General features: G+C 40.8%; 1 protein-coding gene across 5 annotated transcripts in view; it reads right to left on the bottom strand.

Annotated features, from left to right (window-relative positions):
• The window catches only part of Myom1 (myomesin 1), a 144166-nt gene that overhangs the window by 47421 nt on the left and 75304 nt on the right, over positions 1-21441 (bottom strand). For 4 of the 5 annotated variants that reach the window (XM_052750102.1, XM_052750100.1, XM_052750101.1 and 1 more), the window contains 7 exons: positions 18635-18759; positions 12970-13153; positions 12471-12645; positions 10260-10381; positions 8657-8947; positions 6635-6831; positions 2175-2301 (listed from right to left, as the gene is read on the bottom strand). In XM_052750102.1, coding sequence (XP_052606062.1) covers positions 2175-2301; positions 6635-6831; positions 8657-8947; positions 10260-10381; positions 12471-12645; positions 12970-13153; positions 18635-18759 — 1221 coding nt within the window. The remainder of the gene's footprint in view (positions 1-2174; positions 2302-6634; positions 6832-8656; positions 8948-10259; positions 10382-12470; positions 12646-12969; positions 13154-18634; positions 18760-21441) is intronic. The other variant, XM_052750104.1, reaches the window with a different exon arrangement.

The raw sequence follows: 21441 nt of genomic DNA on the forward strand, positions 1-21441 counted from the left end.
GTACACTGTGAATATTTGTTGCTCTCATTGGTTTAATAAGGGCTAAATGGTCAATAGCTAGGCAGGTAGAGGTTAGGTGGGACTTGTGAACAAAAAGGAAGCACAAGGATGAAGAAGGGTGGGGTCACCAGGAGACACAGAGAAAGCAGGAAATGAACATGCCATACTGAGATAAGGTACCAAGCCACATGGTAGAACATAGATTAAAAATATGGGTTATAATAATCAAACTTGTAGTCATATTAGGTATGTTTTCAAGGTTAAACAGATATAAACAGATAGATGGTCTTCAAACACTTCAAAATCCTACAAAATACCCTGAGGCTTTTCATGACAGTAAGATATTGTAACTGTAATTCTTACTTGATAACTGTTTTTATTGTATATAACTTTACTATGTTAAAGTTAAAAACCTTCCTTTTTAATTAGACAAAAGGAGGAAATGCTGTGGAATAATCCCTTTGTACACTGTAAAGATGTGTTGCTCTCGTTGGTTTAATAAGGTTAGGTGGGACAGCCAGACTGAGGGAATGCTGGGAAGGAGGGCAGAGTCACCAGCCAGACACAGAGGGAGCAGGATGTATAGAAGATGAAGTAACAGGCCATGAGCCATGTAGCAGCACATACATTAATAGAAATGGGTTAATTTAAGTTGTAAAAGCTAGCTAGTAACAAGCCTGAGCTATCAGCTGAGCATTTATAATAAGTCTTTATGTGGTTATTTGGGAGCTGGCTGGCGGGACAGAAACCTCTGCCAATAGGTCCACCTGTGTAAAAGTGGCAGAAAAAAGTTTTTAACACTCAACTCAAAGGCAGGTGTTTGCCTCTGTGTACCTGCTGATGTTGAGTGAGCATTGAATCTCTTCTGTTTCTTTTGCTAATTTTTTATTCATACTTGGCAGAAGTCAAGCAGAAAGGTATTTGCCGAGTAGGGCAACATGGTGGTTCATCTGGGGCACAGGGTTTCAGACAGAGGAAGGGGTGGCAGAGTGGGTGGAGTGGGCATGGTGGCTGTCCACACAGGGTGCCTTTATGTGGTCTGGAGTGTTTATAAAATCTATGATTGTATCATGCCAATTATTAGATATGTTGATTATCAAACCCAGGTGTCCTTTGTCATTCAGAATATTTGGGTCTCAGAAATCAATACCAAAATCAGAAGCAAAATTAAATCATCTACAATGTGCATATTACTAGTTGGGATCTTAATATTTAGTAAGTCTGTTTGTAGTCAGTGTTTATATGTGTTTGGTTTTATGGCATTATATGAGGTCTGAGCATGGGTAAGCTCTTCTGCTTACTTCTTTTTTTTCTTCCTCATGTACCCAACCACCTCCATGACAACCTCCACAGCAGACTATTTGCAAACCAGATTCCCAGACTCCTGAGGGAGGGAGTGGAGTATAGAAATAAAGATATTAGGGCTTAATAGAGAGAGGCAAGTAGAGAAAAGCGAGGCTCATATCCCAGTCAGGCATGATAAGCCCATGTAGAAGTTAAGGAAGAGCTAGGACAAGGGAGAAGGACATGGAGAAGTCACCATCTCAGCCAGGTCTCCAGAAGGAGATCTGGGTGTTGATAGATGAGTACTTCAGAGCAGAACAGCAGTGAAGGATGCAGGAAATGGTTCTGGAGATAAATATGTTGTGGGATATGAACTGATGCTCTCAAGTGGCCTTTAAGAGACAAATGAAAAGTTTAGAAGTCCTTCCAAGTGCTCACTTGGCACTCAAACTGTGATTCTGTCAGTCCTCCAAATAGAGGCTGAGCAATGGCAGCTATGGGTTTTAGCTGAAATAGGAGAATAAGGAATATATTTTCTTTCTTTCTTTTTCTTTTTTTTTAATGTTTTTCGAGACAGGGTTTCTCTGTGTAGCTTTGTGCCTTTCCTGGAACTCACTCTGTAGTCCAGGCTGGCCTCGAACTCACAGAGATCCGCCTGCCTCTGCCTCCCAAGTGCTGGGATTAAAGGTGTGCGTCACTACCGCCCGGCAAGGAATATATTTTCAAGTTTACATTTCTAACTCTCTTTTATCTATTATTTAATGCTATCATAAAATATTTGAGGTGACTATAGCAAGCATGTTCTTGTCTCTTAAATGTCACCCAGGTGGTCCTTCAGTTAATTACAACTCGTAGATTTTGTTGGAGGACAGACACAGTTTGTACTTTACCTGGAACAGCAATGGTCCATTCTTCACACTTGAAACACTCACTCACTGCGGAGGGTGCTCCCAGCCCAGCAATGTTCATGGCTGACACTTGGAACTGGTACACTGTGTTTTCCTTCAAATTGCTAATCTATAACGTTGATAACATCACAAGCAGTTGTTCAGCATTTTGTTTATTTAACTCTGTGTCACAAATATATCCTATGGTAATCTAGTTTTATTACATGTGTTTAACATTGAACTTATTTACTTTTTGTGTTGGCTCTATCCTAGAGTGACCCCCTGTAAGTCACACCCTTTTATAATCACATTCCTGCTTGTAGCCTAAAGAACAGCCTCCTGTTACTTCTGTTCCAGGGAATCAGATGCCCTCTCTTGGCCTCTAAGGGTACCTGCATATACATAGCACATATGCAGACAAGCAGGTAATACACACATACACATAAATAAAAATAAACTTCAAAAAACAGTAATTGTGCCAGGTATGATGTTGCACAACTTTAATCTCAGCACTTGGGAGGCAGAGATAAGTGGATCTCTGTGAGTTTGAGGCCTTCCTGGGCTAGATAGCAAGTTCCAGGGCAGCTAGGGCTCTATCTCAAAAGACACCACCAACAAAACAACAAGACAAACCAGAAGCAAACCAAAGACCCAGGTAATTAATAATATTAAAAAGCACAAGTCAATAAAATACAGCAGCATATAAACTAGGAAGAGGGTAAAGGAATTAAAATATTTTAACGTTTTATGTTTCTGAGATGAGGGTAAAACAAAGAGAATAACACCAAATTCTACATTTGTTCATCCACCCATAAGAAATCAACCCCAAATCATAGGATATATCTTTCAAGGCAGAGTAGGAGGAAATGAAATGATTTTTAAACTATATTCAGAGCCAGTATGATATCTCAGTGCATAAAGATGCTGCCAAGCCTGATACCCTGAGTTCAATCCCCAGCAGCCACAGGATGGGAAGAGACCTAACTCCTGCAAGGGTTCTCTGACCTCCAGATAGGTGGGCACACACAAAATTAATAAATGTATACAAACATTTTAAACAGTCAAAAGTAGTCAATAAAGAACAGAAAAATGCACATGACGAAAAGATCAAGTAGAACATACATAATTAGGTGATTAGGTTAAAAAATATGTAGTAAGGTTAAAATAAGGTTAAATATTTCTAAATGATATAAAATATAAACTGCCAGGCCAAGGGAACTATGTTTTTTTAGACAGAGTCTCATTATAGCCCAGGCTGGCTTTGCACTCCTGGTCTTCCTGCCCTCACTTCCAGAGTGCTAGGGTGCTACTTCCAAGAGATACATAAAAAACATTACAGAAAGATTGATAAATGATGTTTAAATGTTAAATTAAATGATGAAAAGTAATGTGCCATGTAAACACCAACTAAAAGAAAATGTATACATTGTCATTAATAATTGCAAACACAGCCTTTAAGGCAAAACTTACCATTAGCACTAAAGACTCACTTTGTATTCATCTAATAAGGTCACCTTAAAAATATATATAGCAACGTTTTAAATGAGCAGGTTTTCTTGTGAGATGATCCCACAATTTTCCTTTCCTATATACACTGTTCATATTATTCATTGGTGTCAAATTCTAGTTAGTTTCAGGATAATCTCATTCATTAACACTGCAGTCTGGGTGATAATTAGCAATAAAATCCAGATATAGATAAAAGTAGTAAAAAGAATGTCAAAGGAATATCGACTGCTTTTAGTCAATTACTTGACTATATTACATTGAAATTAAAGGAGAAATAATGTATGACAACTCTCATTTTTTAAAATAATTTGAATTTACTTTTAATAAACAAGGACTATGTAAAACTTTCCTCCATCTGGTAATACTGGCTCCGAAAGAACTATAGTAAATATAATGCTGATGCTGGAATGTTTTTATTATAGCGACAAGGACTGGTGCTGGGGTCAGTGATAAAGTGCTTCTCTGGCATGACTGAGGCCCCGGCTCCCAGCCTTAGCACTTCAAAAACAAAACAAGAAAATACGGTGTGGTACCATGTGGCTATAACCCCAGCAAGGCGATTGTGAGGCAGGAGGATTGCTGCAACCTAGTCCAGTGTTGGTTACACAGTAAGACCTCGTATCAAAAAATAAAACAAACAAACAACCAAAACCCAAAGGATCCTGTCTAGAATGACAACATTACCACATCTACTCAACACTGTGTTAAAGGCCTCGGGTAGAAAGTAATGCAAGAAAATGAAGCATAAAGTGTAAAATTTGGATGTGAAGAAGTAAACATATTATTTGCATTTGATAGGACTATTTCTAAAGCGATTCCCAAAGGACTTACAAATTAATTTTTAAATTAACAAAAACTAAAACAGTTATATGTAAAATCAGTATATGTTATTTGTATTTTTTCTTACCTCCTCAAATATGACCCTCTCCCGACAAAAGTAAATGGAGAAAAATACTAATGCTTGTGGGTTAGAAGAATCAATATATTTAATGTGTCAATTACTCAACTTACTGATAAATTCTATGCATTCTCCATCAGAATTCTAATAAGTTTTAGTTTATTATTTTCCTTATACTTTGTCTTGTTTTTTGGCAAAACTTAGTAGAAACATAATTCCATAATTTATATCAAAGCATCAAGTGCTAAAAATGACCCTGAGCAGTTAATGAAATGGGAGAATGCGGTTGTTTGCTGGAAACCGTAATAACTGGTTAGTGGGACATTAGTTCAGTGTTGGATGAACTGACTAGAGGAACAGAGCACAAGGAGAGATACAAATACAAAGAATCATGGGCAAAGGATGAATTTTATGAGGTGGTTCTGACTCGGCTGTGTCTCCATTGGGAGACAATCAATTCTGACCCTGCGCTCACAACACATACAAACTTCACAGGGGAACTAATGACTGAAATATAAGTGGCTGCAAAACCTCTAGACCTGTGGTTCTCAACCTTCCTAATGCTGCAACCCTTTAATACAGTTCCTCATGTTATGGTGACCCCAACCGTAAAATTATTTCATTGCTATTTCATAACTAATTTTGCTACTGTTGTGAACCATAATGTAAGTATCTGTGTTTTCAGATGGTCTTAGGACCCCTGTGAAAGGGTAGTTTGACCCCAAAGGGGTTCCGACCCACAGGTTGAGAACAGCTGCTCTAGAGCAGAACCAAGTGCAGAACTTCTGTGATCCTGGCATAAAGGAGACCTCTCTTCAAAAAGGCACCAAGATCACTGATTATGTTTACAACAATAAAGGTCGCTGCAAGTCGGTAAGAAAGCCATGAGAAAAAATGGGCAAAACTATAAGTGGGCATGCTAGAGGAGAGGATATCAAAATGAAGCCAATATACAGGAAAAGACGTTCAAATGCATTTGACACTCCAATTATCAAAACTGAGAATGTCTGAATAGCCAAATGTGGGTCAAGATGCAGAGCAGGGACTCCACACATATTGTGTGACGTAGCTGAAAACTGTTAAACTAAGTCCACACAGCAATCAATGAGGGAATGGGGGGCACACTGTGGTACAGTCACATGGTGGAACACCATATACAATAAAAATAAAGCTGTACATAGCAACATGGGAGAATTTTAAGGATATAACTTTGTGGTTGGGTGTGGTGGTGCATGCCTGTAATAGTAGTACTTTGGAGGGTGAGGAGTCGGATTAGAAGTTTGAGATTAGCCTAGGCCACATAATGAAAACTTGTGATACAAAGCAAAAATAGAACTATTTTGCATTAGCATGCCTGATCTGTGTGTGATATTTCATAAATTTCAAATGTTAAATAAAAAGAGTGTGGCACTGACTTCAAGGTGAGCTGTTTCCAGGCCTGGTCTGGCCTTGTTCTGGACTTTCACTGTGTGGGTGTCTGTGAGTGCTGGGGAGTTGGTACCTGGGCCTAGCAGGTGATACTCTTAACAAAGATCAACAGCTGTACCAACAGAGAAAGCCAATGGGGTCTGAGATAGGTTGAGGAGTAGAGGCCTCCCCAACAGGAGACACTTTTCTGGCCATAAGAGCCATATTAAAGGGAACACACCACAAGGTGGAGGAGGGCCATGTAAGCTAGCCATGCCATCATGATTTTAACTGTGAAATTAAAAAAAAATCCAGAGTTACAGGATCTAGCAATGTCTGAAGCTAGTAACAGAGTTACCGATGTTTTCTAAGTTTGAAAGAAAATACCAGTTTCATAATAAATGCACATTTTGTGGTAAATATTCTAAAAAATCATGCTTACATGTATGAATCAGAAAATGTAAGCCCTGCTTGGCTAGCCATACTAATCTTACCTACCAAGGATATTTTTCACAAAAACTGTCATGCCAGGGTTGACAATGAACACTGACAAAATGACAGAAACCCTTTAGCAGGTCCTGGGTGTGTACATGCACGCACAGTCTCATTCACAGGATGCATCACACCACAGAGACACGGGCTGGCCTACCTTGTACGCTGCGTCACTGACGGCCTTGATGTTGGCTTCTCTCCATTTTCCTGGCACCCCACCAATTACCTCACGATAGTTCACATAATAGCCCGTGATCTCCGCCCCTCCAGTTGTGTCTGGTTGCTTCCATCCAAGAACCATTGAGTCCCGAAAACTTTCAAGGCAAGCGATGTCATAGGGTGGAGATGGCGCCGCTGTTGCAATATAAATAGCTCGTAAGAGGGAAATGCATTTATAATTCTGTTTACATCCACCATGCTTACCTGGTGCCACATATGAGGGCACTCGATGTCGTATACAATGAAAATGTGAGATTGATCTGAAACTTGGCACCTGACTTGGTGTATGAGAAAAAAATAGACATTGAGAAAGTGTACTGAAATCATTAAACTGAGTTTTAAAAAACCTGTCTGGTAAAATGCTATGTCCTCAGAAAATGATCTTTTTCCCATAGGAAGAAATGTTTCCCTCAAGATCTACACCTTTTTGTGGTTTTGTTTTAATTTGATCTCTAGTGGTAACAGAATGTGTACATATCTTGGTTTCCATATCAGTTTGTTTATCTGGCATCTCCATACAGTTCCAAATGGTTTCATATTCATGTACACTTACCCTGGGAGACTTTGTGTATACTCCAGTCAGGAAAATATCCTGGATCTCAGTTAAATACACCTTTAAAAAATACTCTATAGCACTAGGCATGATCTGCTGAATGACTTTCTCTTGGTAGATGCATGTTTATCACAACATTTTAAACTCCTAGGATTTTAAATTCCTGGTGTTAGAATGTTTCACATAGCACACAACACTATGTAGCTGTCACTGCATTTGCTGCTGCCTAGCTAGAAAAAAAATTGAAGGGTATTTCAAAACTCCTTGTACATTTACATGATCTGCAGGTCCACTTTATGTTTGGCCACTGAAATGATAATTTTTAATGAAGAAAGGTACAGTCATAGCAAGAAGTCTATCTAGATATACAGTACATCAAAGGAATTTCCAAGGATTTGTTTGGATTATAAGAGTTACAGAAATTATCACATTCCTATTCAAAACAACTTTCAGAACAAAGAAAACCTTTAGAATAAAGTCATCTCTCTCTCTCTCTCTCTCTCTCTCTCTCTCTCTCTCTCTCTCTCTCTCTCCCCACACACACACACACACACACACACACACACACACACCCATTTTTTCTCTCTATCTTCTATTTCAGAGCACTTACAAGGATGGACCCTCAAGTGACTATTCCATTTCTTCTTACTTAATGGGATGAATAAGGGTTCAAAACAAAAAGTAGAGGCAGTATGAAAGTTGGGTGGGCTAGAGACGAGGAATGGACAGGAGGCAGTTAAAATTCATCAGCACTTTTATGTGATGCATTGTCTCCTAGAACACACACGTAACCCACAGCACCCAACCAGCTCACGTTTAGCTTTCTAATAAACCATCTTCCACGAGTCCCTTCATGGAATGTAGTTTCTCTATGGAATGCAATTCTCTATGGCTATAATACCATTCTGAACTTTTCACAGCTGCTAAGAACTAGTGATTTGAATGAAGTGTGAATGATCCCTTAAAAACATGAGGCTGAACAATGGAAATTAATAACTCTGACCTTGGGACACTGTCACTTAGTCATGAAATATTTTCCTCTACCTGTTCTGAGCATGAGTATGCCAAAGAGCTCATGACAAGATCACTCAGCTTCCCACAACCTATTGATCAAGTCCTTCCTACCCTCATGTCTAGGCCTGGGATATCTTCCTGGCTAACTCCTCCTCTGTCAAACAGCCCTGTAAACATTTTGTCATTGCTAAGGCTAAGAAATAATGCATACAAGCCAATCCCACATGGCGACTTTGAGAGTGTATTAGATGAAAGCATGCTGAATGGCTAAGAGAAACATGAAATTCAGAACCAACAAATGAGGAATGAACACGGATGAAGCATATGATCTGGACAATGAGAGGTGAGGACACTGATGGAGACAGATGAAGGGCTGGACTTGGCAGTTCTCACCTACTGGGTCCTTCTTCTTTTTCGGGGACTCAGATTTACTTTGCTCCTTGGGAGCTGCCTTCTGTGGTGGCGGGCTGAGTTCTTCCTGAACTGATTCACTTACTTTACTCACTTCTGCCTGGCCCGGGCTGGAAGGGCTACTGGGTGGTGAAGATTTGTTAGGTTTGCTACTGAGCAAAGCATCTTTTTGAGAGGTTGGTGGGGAGGCTCCATTCACGCCCCCCCTGGAGTCTGTTAGTCCAGCAGGCGCATCACTCAGTTGAAGCCACACATCTGGAGACACTCCTCCCCCTACAGTTACCAGACAACAACAGAAACGGTGTGAGCCAGACCCCATACGTGTTACTCTTGAGTAATCGAACAAACAGAAGCATTAGGACTGCAAGCAGAGCGAAAAACAATCTTGGTTTAACAGAATTGACGCCAGGGAACATTTCAACTTCTCCATATTTTCGGGAAAAAAGAAGAAACCACAGACAGAACAGGGACCATTTCTATTTGCAGAACCCAAAGGCTTTTAGTTTATACAGGGGGAAAAAAAAAAGCAAACCTCAGGCAATTCTTGAGAGGTAGTATGCTCTAATATTCAACATAATAGAGAAAGGACCACAAAGTGCGCAGGACACCATATTAAAGATCCTAACTGCATGACAGAATCAGGACTGTTAGTGCAACAGTAAGGGACTGTACCTCCCAAAAGAACATGTCTGCCACTGTCTACCTTAAACTAGTGCCAACGAAGACAACTAACGTTAAATCTGGTTTGTGTCCTTGTTATTCTATTGCTTTGGATTTTGAGGCAGGGTCTTGCTGTGTAGCCCAGGATGACCTTGACTTTCCAATCCTCCTGCTTCACCTTCCCCAGCTCTTGTGATTATAGGTACGCACCATTGCACCTGCTTAATCTCTTTACAGTGGTGTTGGGGCTTTCCACGTCATAACTGTGTGCCTTATCACTGAGATACATAATCAAAGAGTTCTATTAATACGTTAGCATATTACACATTTTATTTTTGTTTTTCTGAAGTAGCTGGGTCCCTTCCCCCACTCTATCCAAGACTGGGAGGTATAACACACATATACATATAATGACCTTATTGATGGAGTTATTCTGTTAGTTTGCAAACAGATGAAGTATGTGATTAAGCAGCCACATGTGTCTTGCATGAACTTTAGAGGCATTTTTAAGAAGCATGGTAATGTGCTGTTAGGAGAAAGAAGCCAAGCTCTGCTGCAGATGAAATGGCTTTTAGGTACAAGATGATAGAGTTATGGCAATGTACCGCTTCACGGAAGGGGGACGGCCTGCCAGGTCCCGGGATGAACATGGAGTTAGCATGAAGTTTCAGACAAGGGGCAGTGTCTGAGGAGACTGGAATGGTGGAGATGAGAGCGCTACTGATGGACAGGTGCTGGTAAGTGATGAAGATCTGTAAGACGTCAGCTATGGGAGGTTAGTTGTCAACCGGAGCCAAAGAGAAAATGATCATGTAACGGTGGAACCATGGCGTGAAATCAGAGACTTTAAACCATTTATGGAGATGACGGAAAGTCGGAAAAAATTCATTTCTCTCCTCGGCCGAACTACACAAAAGGAGCTTACCGATAGCAGCTTTGACTTCAATGGCTTCCGAATCCTGGGAATAGTCACTAAGTCCAGCGGCGTTCACTGCTCTGACCCGGAAAATGTAGCTCTGACCGGTTGCCAATCCATGGCAAGTAAATCTGAAGAGGAGAGGAAGCGTTCAGAGCCTTTCCAGGAGGATTAGGGAAGATGACTGGCAGCTTAACTGAGTGATCTGAACAGCCTGGCTTTATAAAAAGATTCATTTTTTAAAAATGAGAGCTTCAGGTAACATGTGAACCTTAGGTAAGAAGGCAATTTGGGCAATTTTTAAAACCCACTCCACTAAAAAAAAAAAAAAAAAAAAAAAAAGGAGTTCTGGCTTACCTGAACGTTCACCAGAAAATGTTCAACAGAGAAACAATACTACTACCACATATTGATTCTGCATCAAGATGAGCTATCTAGTATTTAAAATACCAGTAATGGGTCTGAAACAAAGGAGGCACTTAATAAATAATAGGTGTGGTGACAATATCGTGAGTAGCCATGTTAGGTATATACTTAAAGTGTGAGGTACTGATAAATCCTGTCACAGACACCTCACCGCTACCTTCTTTGTGCCGGGGAAGGAACCATTACTTGAGAAACTACACTGCAATCTGACACGAAATGAAAAATAGTTTCCAGAATTACCATTTAAATACAAAGATCCAGCAACACTGTGTGAATCCACAGCGGGCTCCCATTTAAATCCACCATCCTCCTTAACAGCTGTTACAGCTGTAAGTAGCTGTTCATGAATCAATGTAACATTAAATCGGCCTTGAAGATTGTAGCTTCAAGAAATAACGGGTCTGCTAAGGACTCTATCCCACTCACTTGTTGGAAAATTAATAAAGAAAGCCGTGCCTTTCAGTCTAGGGTCAACTGGGGTTGGTGAATATTTACTGAGTACTTTAGAGGTGTAGACATCGGATTAGTTATCACAGGTATGAAGATGAGTAACAACAGTGTCTGCCCTTCACTGGCTCCTGCTTCTCTGTAGAAAGTAGATGCCTGGGCTCCTGGGCTTCTGAACGCCCCAGATAAAGATGGAATACAGGGGCATTTCCTTTACTCTGCTGGTCTCCAGCCTCTCAGGGTCTGGTTCCACTCATCCTCTGTTAATGTGTGGCCTTTGGAAAGGGCTAGGACAGAAGCTGACCAACAAGTCCATCAGACACTTTCTAGGGACCACTTCTCAAGTCAGTCCTAAATTAAGCAGGCTCAACTGGTTGAGAAAATAATTAAAAGCAAGAAAAACCTACTCTCCCCACATTGAAAACAGACACAAAGAGATGGCAAACTCTCAGAACATCCTTTGTTTGGATGGCATTTTTTCCAATGGCATTTTCCATCTGCTCAGTCCTGGGTTTAATCATGTTGATGTTCAGAATTTATAATGTGCTGATATTCTGTTTTCTGTTCTCTTAAAAATACCAAGGTATTCATGTTTGGTAGCGCCTGTTAGGTCCTTGGAGTCCAATATTATTTTGTATGTGAAAGACCACAGAGTAACAATAGAAAAGGAAAATCAAGAGAAAGAATCAGAGAAGAACTATAAAATGAACTTGTAGATGATAGTTTATGTTTCTTTTAATGTTTAACATTACAAGTCTTTTTTTTTTTCAAATATATTACATTAGACATGTTTGGCTTTAAATTCATTTGGCTATTTAAAGTAAATATGTATATGTGTTCTTTAAAAGGTTTTTTAATTGTATCTATTATTAATAAAATATCTATATGTGTGTGGAGTTGGGGGGGAGAATGTGCCTGTGTATGAAGGTACCTGGTACATATGTACGTGTGGTGGAGGGAGAGAATGTGCCTGTATATGTTCTTGGGGAGGCCAGAAGAGACTGTCAGACCCCTGAAGCTGGAGTTACAGGTGGTTGTGAATCACCCAATGTGGGAACTGAACTTCGGTCCTCTGCAAGAGCAGTATATACTTGACTGCTTAGCCATCTCTCTAACCCCATGCGGGTTATTCTTCCACTGGATATATGTACTGCATGTAGCTTGCAGTGATTCTGGAACACACTACACATACACACATGCACACATGCACACACACATGCACACACACACACACATAAACACCACATACACACACCACACACACACACACACACACACACACACACACCACACACACACACACACACACACACACACACACACCACATGAACACATTTGCACATTACCGTGAGCCCTTCACAGGGTTGTTGTTGCAGGGCTCCCACTTGCCAGAGCCAACCACACTGGACTCGATGTAGTACCCAACTAGTTCTTTGGCATCTTTGGACTCCTCCCAGGAAACCACCACTGAAGTGTCTGTATTTCTACTCGGGATGATTTTTCCAGGGGCCTTGGGGATGTCTGTGTGAGAAAGAAAATGGTGATGAAACTCAAGGTCGTTGAATATACTTCATTCCCATTGCATATGCACAAGCACACGTACATAAATGTTTACACATCATGTTAAACATACAGTTGCTTTGTTTTATAATGTATTTTGCTCAAAATGTTATTTAGGAAGCATAATAGTAAATGAAATGTCTATGGACATTGAAAACTATATTAGCTGGTAAAACTCATGAAGTTTACTTTGCATAAGCAAAACAACACTATTTTACTCTTGGTTCGGGATCTTCTCTTGACACAATGTAAAGTCGCAGGTGCTCAGTCTGACCCTACACTTACCAAGCTTGTCCCCTACGACCGTCACTTCTGTTGCCTCCGAGGGTTCACCGACTCCTGCTGAATTGGAACAGCGGACGCGGAAGCGGTAAGATTTCCCCTCCACCAAATCGAACAGAGCAAAGCGAGGAGACTTGACCGGGAGTTCTGTGTTGACACGCTGCCAGTTTTCTGTTCCCACGTCACACTGCAGCAGGAACAGTGACGTCACTGGGAGCCCCCAGAGCACACAGGGCACTCACACATTTACCAGTCAACAAACCACCCCTGTTTCTAGAGCTGGACTGGAGAAGGGATGTGGGAAAAGGGGACAGTGGAATGCCGCAGGCTTCTACATCGAGTGTGGCTTTGAGCTGTTGGTTAAACGGTTTTACCACTTTACCTCACTTGTACATAGACATGCTTGTCAATCCACTTATAGAAGTCTTTATTTCAAGGATAGTCATCCTTCTAAGTCTTAGGATAGGTCATCACTTTAATGAACTGTTTTCAATACTTAAATGTGTGCGATGTTGCTATGAACTGTGTTACTTTAGTTGAGGGTTATGACTCATGGCATCCTTCAGGCCCACACTCGGCTGCCACCTCCTCAGAAAGGCCTGTGTGGATCAACTCCCTTCACCAGTTTGCAGGAGTTTGTGTCCTTTTCTCATCACCCTCTTTATTCTGCAGTTCAAGCATTTGTCATTATTTGAAACTTATTTATTTGCTCTCTCCTCTACCAGAAAGTGCATTCCATGAGCTCAGGGGACCTGCTTGCTCACTGTCCTGCCTCAGCCCAGAGGACACTCGAAGTTTCTTCTCTGAATGAACAAATGAATAAGGTTATGGAAATACAAAGATGCTCCTTTGTGAAATTGTGCCCAAATTTTAGAATAAACCATACAGTCTTTCAAAAAAATGTAAAGAGATTGAAAGGTATGGGGGTGCATGTCTGCATCTCAGCCCTTGGGAGGCTGAAGCAGGAGGAAAGCCATGAGTTTGAAGACATTCTGGGCTACACAGTGACTTCCAGGCCAGCTGAGATACAGAGCTAGACCCTGTCTCCAAAAAAAAAAAATTAAGCAAATGAATAAATAGATAAATTCTATCCTTAAAATGACGTCCAGTGACTTGGATGAAGATGCGAATGCCCGTGTTGGCAGGAGTTAGTCAGCACCATTAGAAAACAAGTCAAAGACTTTCTCCGGCCCTAGCATCCAGCTCTGCTCGAGGTCAGCAAAAGCACAAATTTTGTTGCTCTGGCCTGGGTATGCTAGAGATAAAAAAATCATTTTCAAAATAATCTTCCAGAAATCTACATTTGAAGACAGACAGACTAGCTGTCAAATACGACACAGACGTTTGTACCACACTATTCAACACGATCTCTACTGACGTGACATGGGCTGTATTTAGCAGCATGGCAGAAGGGACCCAAAGGGACTGATCCCTGTTAGTAATGAGCTGGATGACCTTGGAATGTGAGATGGGTGCTCTGGGCTTCATTGCTATCATCTGTTATAAGGCAAATTTAACAAGGTGAACCCCTGGTGTTCCTACAATATATTTCATGATAATGTGTCATTTGTATGTGTGATCTGCCCTATGAGTGATGAAATTCCCCCACATTTTTATAACTTGACATACCTCCTCAGGGAAACACATAAGCAATCATTAATCATTTTTCTTTCATAATAAAAACGATTGCTGCTTTCTCTATTCTATGGATGTTATACGTCTCTGTAACTTTATTTTTTTATTATTTTTTTTTTTTGGTTTTTTGAGACAGGGTTTCTCTGTGTAGCTTTGCGCCTTTTCCTGGAACTCACTTGGTAGCCCAGGCTGGCCTTGAACTCACAGAGATCCACCTGGCTCTGCCTCCCGAGTGCTGGGATTAAAGGCGTGCGCCACCACCGCCCGGCTTCGTCTCTGTAACTTTAATCCTCTCAGCTGCACGACCACCATTCCTGATGTAAGCTTTGTGTAACCTGGTGAAGCAGCCCACTGTAATGCAGGTAGAGTATCCCTTATTTCAAATGCTTGGAACTACAAGTGTTTAAGATTTGGGGATTGGTGTGTGTGTGTGTGTGTGTGTGTGTGTGTGTAAAATCTACATAGACTTTACTATTTAAGTATCCCCAATTCAAAATCCAAAACAATTTGAGTGTCTTGTTGGATCATGAATTTGGATTTTTGAATTAGAGATGTCCAACCCATAGCTGCTGGGTTTATGGATCTGTGCCTAGATAATCTATGTTCAAATCCTACCTGTAACTTGTACCTGCAGTGCAGTCTGGAGCAAATCATGAAACCCATAAATTACTCCATTTCCTTATCTATAAAATAGGACAATGGAAATAAAAGTATGACCCTAATAGGGTTAGGTAGGTTAACTAACATGTGCAGTACAGTGATGGCCTCTGACAAACACTACTACTGTCACTCCTACTATCTACAGGAAGCAGTGCTAGCAAGTGACACTGTTGTGTGCCTGACATAACAGATTTTTGAAAGGGAAATGAGAGAAAGTACCCAAGACCTGAGATATCTGAGGGAAGAGTTTGGGGCTGAAGAGAACACATTAGGACAGGGGAGTTTTAAAGGAAGACCCTGATTCACCTACTTCTTTCATTATTGAGCCCCTCAGTCTCACCCATCGTAGGAATCACAGGCATGGCTTCAATGTCTGACTATAAGCCTGTAACGTGATAGACCAGCTCATAGTTTATGTGCATGCAAATCCCAGGTGAAAGTTCCATCAAGTGAAAGCATGGGACAGCCTAGGAGATAGCACTGTGGCTGTATGAACATTCTAGGTGGGTGAAAAATATGCCATGGGACCAGTAAGTGAACCCTTACAAAAGCCAACACCCATAAATGGCCATCAAAAATAATCAGAATCATAGCAGAATGGCTTGACATTTAGAAAATTCTGTAATTGCATCCTATGTCTCTGAATATGCTCTACATCCTTACTCCTCCAGTATCCTGGATGCTGCAAGAGTGGAATACACCCTGTGTGGCTTCTCCATGCAATGTCATACTCCTAAATATTATCTTCTCTTCCATCTAACTGAGCAGGCTGGTAGAAAAAAATGTTTAATTGTCTAATGATAGGTGATATGTATTTTGATCTGGGGAAGTTACAGACTTTCATGGAAAAATTCAGGTTCATGTGACCAAAGGAAATGGTCATCAGAAGCCAGCGCTGACTCACCTGAAGAACATGTCTCAGAGTGGGTTGTTATGAGTCATTATTTCAGCAAAATGGTAATTACTGTCACAGAGTTAATTCAGAGCCTCTTCCTGTAGAGTATGTCAAAGAAATGCAGTGGACATGGGTGTGTGTTAAATATACCAGGAAATATACATTTAGTTGTTACTCTATCATTACTTCTATTAAAATAGAAGATGGCTTAGGATGCTACCAAACTTTTATTTGGGGATAACATTTAGAAAATATGAAACTGTAAGTATAATTTCATATTTCATAAAACCAGACCCTTGGAAGATGTTCGTGTTGCATGGGAAAATGGTCATGAACTTACTATCTGCAATTTGTTGCAGATAAGAAAGAAGCGAGATGTCCATTTCAAGGACATCAAACAAATGTTCACTGCAAAATATAATTAATAAAGGAATACGACAGACAATAACATGTGTTACTCTGGTGTAATTCTTAAGAGCCACAAATTTGAAATAAATAAAAGGCTATTAAGATATTTACATATTTTACTAGTGAAATGGCTCAGTCAGTAAAGGCAACTGCTACTAAGCCTAACTATCTAAACTTGATCCTGAGACTCACATGGAGAGAGGAGAAAATCAACTTTCATAGTTTGTTATCTGGCACATGTGCTGCTATGGGCGTATGTGCGTGTGTGTGTGTGTGTGTGTGTGTGTGTGTGTGTGTGTGTGTGTGTGTGGTGCGTTTGTATATATAAATATATCTATATGTAATTTGCAAATTGAGAGCTCCACACATACTTGGGTTGGTCAACACCTTGTGGAATGGGCAGATCTCATGGGTACTCATTAGTTAATGGTTGGTAGTGAAGGGATGACATTTTCTTCAGTGGAATAATCACTGGTGAGGCATCTATGTTCCTATACACAATCCCTCAACCTTGCTGTAAGCAACCCTAATGAAATCCATTGAGTTACCAAAAACCCAAACAACAACAATAACAAAACCTCTAAAAACCAAATAAGCCATGAAAATAGAAGGGGAAAAAGAGGGGGGTCAGCAGGAGAAGGAGGGGAGAAGGAATGAGATGCACAAAAAATGCCATAATGGAATTCATGATTACATTCTAATAAGCTGTTCAAGTTTGTATATTATCCAGGCCTAGTGGCACAAGCCTGTGATCATAGCTACTCAGGGGGCAGCGATAAGATTACAAAAGGGGGGTGTCAGTCAGAGCAGTGGCCTGATGTGTATGAACCCCAGGTTCAGTCTCAGCACCTAAAACACATGATATCTGTACACTGTTTTTATATTGTTTGCATATATCTCCATAAACCTATATTCCTCAGAAATGGACCCTCTCACAGTAACTGAAAGGGAAGATGATCCAACAGTTGTTCTAAAATTGAATAATCAAAAGTGAAATCCAGATGAAAGGGGAAAACTGAGTACTAGATACTTTTGTGAAAAAAAATCTATGTAATTTTGCAAAGATGAAATTTTAAAGCATAAACACTAGCCTCATTTTTGTTAAGACTAGTGCATTACTCTGAATAGATATATAAATGTTTCTACATATCAGACAAACATACCTTCTCAATTAAATCCTGATCTCATTTTTGTGGCAGTAGGGATTGAACCAGGAGCATCACAAATCTAGGCAAGTGCCCTACCACTGAGCTACGGCCCTTACACCTCAATCAAAACTTGGTTAGCAATGGACTTGATTCTTTATGTTACAAATTCTTCTTAAATATCTTAAATATCTTCCCAAGAGCCATGATCTTGGGAAGGAGGACTTCTGTACCAGGTTGTCTGTGGATTCTCGGGCATTTCTATACTGGCAGTGGAACCACTTTCTTCAATAATGTCTCAGCCAGCTCTTGGCACTTCCCACTTGCTGCTCTCAAATGCACATCAAACCCCCTTGGATATGGCTGCACGGTTGGCCCCCACATCACCCTCACCCAGTTCGTTTTCTTGTACTGTCCTCTAATGTTCTGATCCCCAGCATGATTATAAGATATTTGGGGGAAAGAATTCTCCAGTATCTCAGACTGTTCCGTCACCCCTAACCCCACTCTATTGTGTATTTAGAGGGCTGCTTCACACAGTGGTGTGTGAAGGCTTGCTGTCTTCACCTACTGTTTGAAAGTTGTACAACTTCTCTATTCCTCTTGCCATCTACCCCCATCATGTTTCATCATCATGACAGAAAAACCAGCAACAAACAGCTATGACGAGACCAAGTGAGACAGAGGCCTGCTCTAGAGAATACCGCCATACAGGCAACTCAGGAACAAGAGGGAATCTCAAGGCGCCATGATAAAGTTCTATGGGTTATTCATTTTTTCAACAGAGGCAGTTCATAATCTGTAAGAATTTAGAGAGTTTAGATCATTCCTGCTGCCACTCTCCTTCACTGCATTGTGATCAGAAATCAACGTGACTTAAGAAGACCATTAGGAGGTGGCGTAGGTGATAACGCTGGGGTCTTACCTTTTCGACAAAGTACATAATGCCCTCGTGACCACGCTGGCCAGGGGGTTTCCAGCTCAGCACTACGTAGCTCCGGGTGGCCTCAGTGACAGAGAGGTCTGTGGGGGGGCCAGGAATGACCCCCTCTGAAAAACAAGAAGGTAAAGTGAGGTGCACATATTCAGGGGAGCTGGGGAGACATGGAGACACATGGACACAGTGCCTCTCTCGTCCTGGCTCCACCGTGTAAAGAAACCTTGTCTCTAAGCTCTTCTCTAAAAAATAATAATAACAATAAATCATTCATTCAATTATTTGGATGTTATTAAAATACAGACAGACCGAGGGGACCTGGGACTGGATTTGTCTTTATATGATTAATAGCTGAACTGTGCAGGGTAGTGTGTGCTTGGTTCCAAAAGCACATAAAGTGCAATCTGAAGTCTAGAGTGGGCCGTGAGATGGTGGGGTTGATCTCTGGGTCAAGGTCAAAAGTGTGGGAGTCACACGGTATTCGCTGGATCTACCTCACAATCATGACATTTCATTAGAAAATGTTTTCCCTCCCTTCCTCTTTTTTCCCTCCTCCCCTCCTTCCATCCCCTCCACAACAGTTGAATTCCCTGCCACTTTGGAGATTTGTTTCCTCAAAACAATGCTCAAAGGCATTTCTACAAATTTAAAAATATCCAGCAATATAAACTCAAAATATCTGGTATTAATGAAAAGGAAAAAAAAAGTGTGTATGAAAGCAAGAAAATAAAGTCTGTATTGACCGGGAGAGAATTAATCATTAGTAACAAACCCAGAAATGCCCCAGGGGACAAAATCAGTATCATCTGTGACTTGCTAAGCAATAATTAGTAGACAAGGACACGCAAGTGGCTACAAATATAAACCATGGTGATAAACATGCCACACATTCAAGAGGACGAGGACTGAGAGGACACAGCACCAATGAGCTGAGAAACAATTCCAGCTGCTTTCAAGCGGCACACAACTGAAAGTCCTAAAGTAGAGGAGAGAGAAAGGAATACATAAAAAAAGTATTTAAAGCAACAATAGTGAAACCTCTTCCAATCAGATGACAGCTATAAACCCACAGACCCGAGAAGCAGGTTGAGCCTAAGCACAATATATAGGAAGAAAACCACTGATGCACATCATAATCAAAATTCTAAAACCAGTGATAAGGAGAATATCATACAAGCAGAGAAAAAAGATGTACTACAGACCCAGGAACAAAAATCACAGTGACAATAGTTATTGCTACAGATCTGCAGCACAATGAACTAACTCTCTCTCTCCTTCTCCCTCCCTCCCTCCTTCTCTCCTTCCCTCCCTCCTTCTCTCCTTCCCTCCCTCCTTCTCTCTCTCTCTCTCTCTCTCTCTCTCTCTCTCTCTCTCTCTCTCTCTCTCTCTCTCTGTTTCTCTCTGTCTATGTTTTTTTCTCTCTCTCTTTCAAATGCTCCATTAAAGAGATGGTAGGATTCCAAGCCTCTTTGTGATACTGCCAATCTTGTCAGGGATGGGACATGTATGAGAATTTATTGACATTTTATTGATTAAAATGAGGAGAATACAGCTATTACATTTCTTAAAATAATCCAATTGTTATCTAAATATAGGTAACTATGAAAATCATGATAGTCTCATGGATGGTGGCTATTTCCTTAAAATGTTAGGATGTCTTCATTCTATAATGACCCCAAGTGATTTTGATATTTCATTCATCTAGCCATCGAAGACTGACTTAAAGTGTCTTTATAAAAACACAGAGAAGTAGCATGTCACTAAAAGAAACTACGTGATTATTTGTTAGCTGCAGAAATAACTGCAGTGTTCTGGGAAACCCTACCTTCTGTGACGGGCTGCCAGAAACTGATTGGTTTTGACCAATTTAATATTTGAATGCCTAAACATCAGTTTAATCTAGTGATTTACTTAAAGTAATTGTGTTTCCCATGGGAAGAAAACTCACCAATTTGTCAAGACATTTCCTTTTCAAATGGCATTGTTAAGACCAAATACGTATGACCAAGAAAGAGGAGAGAATCTGTTACACCCTCCTACACAAGCATTTACGTCACTGTAGAAGGGGTGATTTTCAGTGAGAGTGAACCATCGTCCCTAGGGCCTTTAACACCAAGCTCTGTAGCTCTCAGCAGCGCTCTCTTCATGGGAAATTAAATTATGAAGCTGCTCTTGGATTCATTCATTTTCAACAAACCAACTCAAGAAAAAAATCTGCGTTTCTAGGACCTTTGCCAGAGTTTTAAGTTTAAAGTTAAAATGTGCAAAGACTTGTTTTATTCTACAGGACTCACTGCTTCTGAGTTGAAGCATCACAGCATGGCATATGTTCCAGAAACATTTTCCGGGGCCAGTTCCGGTGCTTTGTGCTCATGTGGTACCTTGTAGAGCACATTCTGATCAACAGAGGCTGTTCTCACCAGCTCCTCTGCTTTCTTAGGTTAAACGTCACTTTTATTACCTTTCAGTTTTTCATTTGTCTTTACTCTGGCTGTTTCTAATGTGCTGGGATAACTTTTTAAAGCTTGTTGTCCGGTCCATGCAGTGTTTTAAAGAGCTGCAAAACCTCCATACATTGCTGTGACACAAGACCACCCCACAAACGCTGCTGGGACACGAGACCACCCCACAGACACTGCTGTGACACAAGACCACCCCACATATGCTGCTGGGACACGAGACCACCCCACAGACGCTGCTGTGACATGAGACTTCCCCACAGACGCTGCTGTGACATGAGACTTCCCCACAGACACTGCTGTGACACAAGACCACCCCACATATGCTGCTGGGAC

This window comes from Peromyscus californicus, unplaced genomic scaffold (genome assembly GCF_007827085.1).
Source record: "Peromyscus californicus insignis strain IS unplaced genomic scaffold, ASM782708v3 Scaffold_21__1_contigs__length_65335640, whole genome shotgun sequence".
In the NCBI taxonomy this organism is placed as follows: Eukaryota; Metazoa; Chordata; class Mammalia; order Rodentia; family Cricetidae; genus Peromyscus; species Peromyscus californicus.